At 39.0% G+C, this 5,600-nt stretch overlaps 1 protein-coding gene across 1 annotated transcript; it reads left to right on the top strand.

Moving 5' to 3' along the window:
- The first annotated feature begins 730 nt into the window (after positions 1 to 730).
- On the top strand, positions 731 to 4,918 carry LOC102195866 (cytochrome P450 2J2-like). Its single transcript, XM_005732184.1, has 9 exons — positions 731 to 998; positions 1,277 to 1,439; positions 2,360 to 2,509; positions 2,616 to 2,776; positions 2,860 to 3,036; positions 3,349 to 3,490; positions 3,804 to 3,991; positions 4,090 to 4,231; positions 4,323 to 4,918. Exons 1-9 carry the CDS (start codon positions 816 to 818, stop codon positions 4,496 to 4,498), a joined length of 1,482 nt encoding a protein of 493 aa, XP_005732241.1. The 5' UTR covers positions 731 to 815; the 3' UTR covers positions 4,499 to 4,918.
- Positions 4,919 to 5,600: the final 682 nt, after the last annotated feature.

A 5,600-nucleotide genomic window follows, 5' to 3' on the forward strand; every position in this document is an offset into this window, starting at 1 on the left:
CATGAAGGAACCATGAAGAGGCCGCTAGAAAGGCAGCAACCACCAAGTACCTGCAGAGGGTCAGGCAAGTCCTGTGCCAAGGAAACTAAAACCCATGGCTAATTGGCAACATCTGCCAATTTGGTCTTTCATTGCAACCTCGAACTAGTGATGGTTAACTCTGTGCTGAGGCTTTGCAGCATATGTCAAGAACCCTAGGTTGTTTTCTTATCAAGGGTATAGAGGCTGGTTTTTTTTTAGGGCGAATGGTGTCAGTGATGATGTCTGAATTTTGAGTGTTGAGCTATTCAGGCTTGCTGTGGAACACTTGTGCAGCCCTGCTTCCACAGTGCCAATGTGAAAAGGGTTTCTCCAAAGCCAAAAAGATTATTTCCAAAAAGACAAATCGACAGTGGCAAAGATATAATTTCTTAATACAAATGAATGAAGTTACAAGAACCCCAGCATTCATAACTGTTTGCTTTACCAGCTGACTACCCCAAGATGACCTTTCACCTTATAATTGTGAACTGTGAAATATCATACTTTCCAGATGTGAAAAAATTCTGAAAAAACCCAAACAAACAAACTTTGATTTACCTTGTAATAGTCTCATTTATGTTAACATTTAACACATAAGCTCACAGTCATCACTCAGCTGAAACAGTTCAAATTCCAGCTTCCGACAGTTCCCAAGAGTCCATTTGTGTTATGTAACATGTTTGGGGCCTCTTTTTCCTGAGCACTCTGCAGCCTGATGATAACAGCAAACATACCACAGCACTCTTTGCTGGGCCGCACTGCTTCTCTGCAGAGGGATTTCTGATACTTCAACCATGATTTTTCAAGCTTTCTTCGATTGTATGAATTTTACTAGTTGGTTTTTGCTCAGTTTTGTATTGTTAATTTTAAGTGATGTAATACGAAACCGGAGGCCTCGCAACTTTCCACCAGGACCCTGGGCTGTGCCTCTGCTAGGAAATGTCTTCACTGGAGTAGACTACAAAACAATGCATGAGGTGGGGAGGAGAAGATCCTTACAGTGCAATTTGGTGTACACGCAGTACGCTGGCCAATATAATGTGCATATGGAAAAACAACAGATAATAGCAGGACTTCAACTTTAAAAACATTTAAAAGTTTCAGTGAGTTATTAGTAACTCCAGCTCAGATCCTTTTTAATACTGTGTTTATGTTATTGTCTACCACTTGAAGGGTTTTTAATCTGACAAAAAGTCTTTACTTCTAAAGGAATACCAACTGTGAAACATTTCTCTCGATTTATTTCTAAATGCAGCTGGCTCAGAAGTACGGCCCCGTGTTCAGTTTGAGGAGGGGCAGTGAGAGGATGGTGTTTGTTGCAGGATATAAAATGGTCAAAGAGGCTCTTGTCAGCCAGCTGGACAGCTTTGTTAATCGACCAATCATCCCTCTTTTCCATGTTGTATTAAAGGGCTTAGGTGAGTTGTTAAAACACGTGCATGTAAGCATGTGCTATTGCCTATATTTTTTGCTATACCAACCTCCTTCCCCAAGTCTTAAGCTGTATTAGATTGTCATCAAACTAGAAATGATCAATACCTGTACATCCTCATTATATCACGTCTCTGTATGGCCCAATTCTCAAAACAAACCCTGAAAAAGCATATCAAATGTAAAAATATAATGAAATTCTTTTTTAGTGCTGTTACAGTCCTGGGTCTTGGACCCAGTTTTTGAGTTTCATTTTGGACCTATTTATTATTTCATAATAAGATAATTATGAACTAGTTCCTGAGTATGTTAGTTTCCTGTGCGGATGGGTTTATTAGTTATACTGTAGTTCTTCAATTCTGGTTTCTTCACGTTTGTTCTGTTTGTGTCCAGTTAATACTTTCTTTAGTCCTCTCTGTTTGTTTTCTCCCTTAATGTTTCCATGTTCATCTCTCTGTGTTTTGTTCCCTTTACTCACCAGTCTTTCATATCTTCAGATTCTGTTCAGCTGTGTTCTTCAGGTGTGTCCACTCTACCCCAATCTCCTCCTGTGTGCATACTGTCTGCGTCTCCCTCTCTTCTCTGTGGTGTCGGCTTCTCTAGCTGTCTTCTGGAATTCCATGTTTCCATGTCATTAGTTTCCTAATTCATCAGTTCCTTAAGTTTCTAGTTTTATTTCTCACCTGAGTTTTTTTGTATTTTCAAGTGTATAAGCTACAGCAATAAAGCTGCCTCTTTTAGTTTACCCTTTTGTCTCCAAGTCTTGCAATTGGGTCTTGCCTTGCCTATCACATAGTCCTTAATGATAACTTCATTTTGTTTTGGCTCACACTGTACTCCGTCCCCTACAAAATGTACATCCGTGCAAAGGCTTCCTTATTATTAACTTAATATAATATTCTCCAAGGGATATCTATGAGCAACGGTTATCTTTGGAAGAAGCAGAGGAAGTTTGCCAACACTCACCTGCGTTACTTTGGAGAAGGCCAAAAGTCACTGGAGAAGTACATTGAAGTGGAGTGCAACTTTCTTTGTGAAGCTTTCAAGGAGGAGCAAGGCAAGTAGGCTGCAGGAATTCACATGACTGAAGGGATTGCTGTGCACTGAAATCATTTTTGTAGCAGGATTTCTGTTGATTTGAGTATAATTTGACATCTTCCCAGGTAGACCATTCAACCCCCACTACATCATGACAAATGCAGTGGGTAACATCATCTCCTCTGTGGTCTTTGGACATCGCTTTGAATACACTGATCCGAGCTTTCGCAAAATTCTGGAGCTGGACAATGATGCCCTTCTGCTTGCTGGTTCAGCTCAGGCACAGGTGCTCGTTGTTTAAACTACAATGTGATGATCGCTTATGATATTCTTGTTGGTCTTTTACTAAGAGTTTATCATCCTCACCAGCTGTATGATGCCTTTCCTGGCTTGATGAAGTACCTGCCAGGACCTCACCAGACTGTCCATGCCAACTACAGGGAGATTGTGGCTTTCTTGAACAGAGAAATTGAAAAGCACCAGGAAGAGTGGAACCCAGATGACCCTCGTGATTTCATTGATGCATATCTGTCAGAGATGGAGAAGGTAACACAAAAATGAATCCTGTTATGTTCACTTTATTAAAAAAACAAAAACAAAAAAGCAACAATAGCCAAGGGGGCATATGTTCATGTAAACCATAACAATTCATCATGTTCATGTCATTGCTGGCCACTAGCAGATCCCTATTGGCATTCAAAAGAAGTCTTTTAAAAGTTTCTGAGACTTCAGCCACCCAAATGAATCCATTAATCAAAAATCACAATCCTTATGATCATGAGATTAACTGGTAATAATGTAAATTAGCTAAATGAGCCCAGTACTGTCGATAATGTCTGTATTTTTCTGTCACATTAGAAAAAAGAGGATCCCCGTGCTGGCTTTAATGCTGAAACACTTCTGGCTTGTACCCTTGACCTGATTGAGGCTGGGACAGAGACATCTTCCACCACTCTACGCTGGGCTCTAGTATTTATGATCAACTACCCAGAAATACAGGGTTAGTCCCTTATTAATCAATTCACCTTCAATTTCCCAACTACTCTCCTTGTGTAGTCTCCAAAGATGAAAGTGAAGGAGGTGTAGACCGGAGGGGCATCGAGGCATTCCCCCCCCCCCAAAAAAAATTAGACATCGTTGGTTCAGAGCCTCATTTTCACACAACACCAATTAAATATAAATACTGCATCGGTAATTGTTGTTATAGCAAACCTGCTGCTGACATTTGTTTTTAATATTTGGGACCACTTTTACTTCAGTTAATAATATGGCATATTGTGATGAGTTTTAGTCGTTACTGTTTCCCCTTTCAGAAAAAGTGCAGGCTGAGATAGACAGAGTAGTTGGACAGTCTCGCCTGCCCACCTTGACCGATAGGCCCAAACTGCCGTACACTGATGCTGTTATCCACGAGACCCAGAGGGTTGGAAATATTGTTCCACTGGGATTACCAAAAATGGCCAGTAAAGATTCTACACTGGGAGGATACTTCATTCCTAAGGTAAGGGATTATTTACCAGACTGAGTCAGAAATTCAATTCATAAGTGTGTCAATTATTTATAAATAGCTAATAACAACATCTAATAACACTATTTCAGGGCACAGCTATTACCACAATACTTTCATCTGTGCTGTTTGATAAGAATGAGTGGGAGACTCCAGATGTCTTCAACCCTGAACATTTCTTGGACTCAGAGGGCAAATTTCAAAAAAGAGATGCCTTCTTGCCATTTTTAGCAGGTACGGTAATTTTATAGCGTGTAATTAGGTTTCCATTGAGAGTACATTTGAGATCAAGGATTAGCAGGATAAAAACTTCTGTTTCCCACAGGTAAACGTGTGTGTATCGGTGAGCCCCTGGCCAAAATGGAGCTCTTCCTTTTCTTTGCATTTCTGCTCCAACGCTTCACCTTCAGACCTGTTCCTGGAAAAATGCCGAGCTTGGAGGGTGTGTTGGGTTTCAACAATTCCCCTGAGGAGTTCAGGATGCAGGCAGTGCCTCGCTGATGTCATGTCGGGCAAACACAACGATGAATAAACTGAAACTCTACAAGCCTTATGGGACCACCAAAGATTTAATGAAAATTTTACATATTGAGACATTATATGCATGTTACAATCCTAATTGTTGCCATGCTTTTCTTTATTGTTTTATTGTGAAACACTTGAGTTTTTCTAAACACAAAGGACTTCAGATATTATCCTTTGTTTTTAAATTCACAAAAATGTTTGATGTTTGGATAAAACTCTGCTTATTTTTATCTATAAGCAAGGCCTACACATGCTTGCTGCACCTCTGTCTCCTCAATGCCAGTGTGAAAGTATTTTCTCTAAGTCCAAGTTCAGTGGCAAAATGTTATTTTTTTTATATAAATGAATAAAGTCACTATAACCCCAGTAAACTCCATTAAAAATTATTTAAATACTGACTGAAATCATACAAGTTTTCTTGTATTGATAGACCTCTTCTACAATCACCAACAAATTAATCAAAAATATATTAGACAAATGAATGAACCACACAAAATCAAGTGTTATTTCTACTCTTGGCACTGATTATTCCGGTGCTGACAACCAAGTTGAAATGGTAGTAAAGATTTATACAGTCCCGATCAAAAGTCCACTTGAAAAATAAGTTTAAGTCCACTTGAAAAATGGCAAAAACTCAAATTTTGCATGATTGGATCCTAAGAAGGTTCCAAGTAGAGCTTCAACATGCAACAAAAAGAAATGGGAGTGAGACAAAACATTTTTTGAGCGTGTAATTTATTGAAAACAACAGAAACAGACTGTTTTACAGCTGATCAAAAGTTTAGGACCGCACCTCCAAAAAACCCATAAACTCCTCTAAAACAGAAATTAAAGATTGAAACATGAACTCAGCAATGAATAGTTCCACTACAGGGAGTGCAGAATTATTAGGCAAGTTGTATTTTTGAGGAATAATTTTATTATTGAACAACAACCATGTTCTCAGTGAACCCAAAAAACTCGTTAATATCAAAGCTGAATGTTGTTGGAAGTAGTTTTTAGTTTGTTTTTAGTTTTAGCTATTTTAGGGGGATATCTGTGTGTGCAGGTGACTATTACTGTGCATAATTATTAGGCA

Source organism: Pundamilia nyererei, unplaced genomic scaffold, assembly GCF_000239375.1.
Source record: "Pundamilia nyererei isolate P.nyererei 1_Seehausen unplaced genomic scaffold, PunNye1.0 scaffold00046, whole genome shotgun sequence".
Lineage (NCBI taxonomy): Eukaryota > Metazoa > Chordata > Actinopteri > Cichliformes > Cichlidae > Pundamilia > Pundamilia nyererei.

Excerpts from the sequence above, each read along its gene's own strand:
- LOC102195866 (XM_005732184.1), top strand. The coding sequence starts at position 816 with ATGATTTTTCAAGCTTTCTTCGATTGTATGAATTTTACTAGTTGGTTT. Across the intron at positions 999-1,276 it reads ACTACAAAACAATGCATGAG|CTGGCTCAGAAGTACGGCCC; the intron begins GTGGGGAGGAGA and ends TTCTAAATGCAG. Across the intron at positions 1,440-2,359 it reads TGTTGTATTAAAGGGCTTAG|GGATATCTATGAGCAACGGT; the intron begins GTGAGTTGTTAA and ends ATATTCTCCAAG.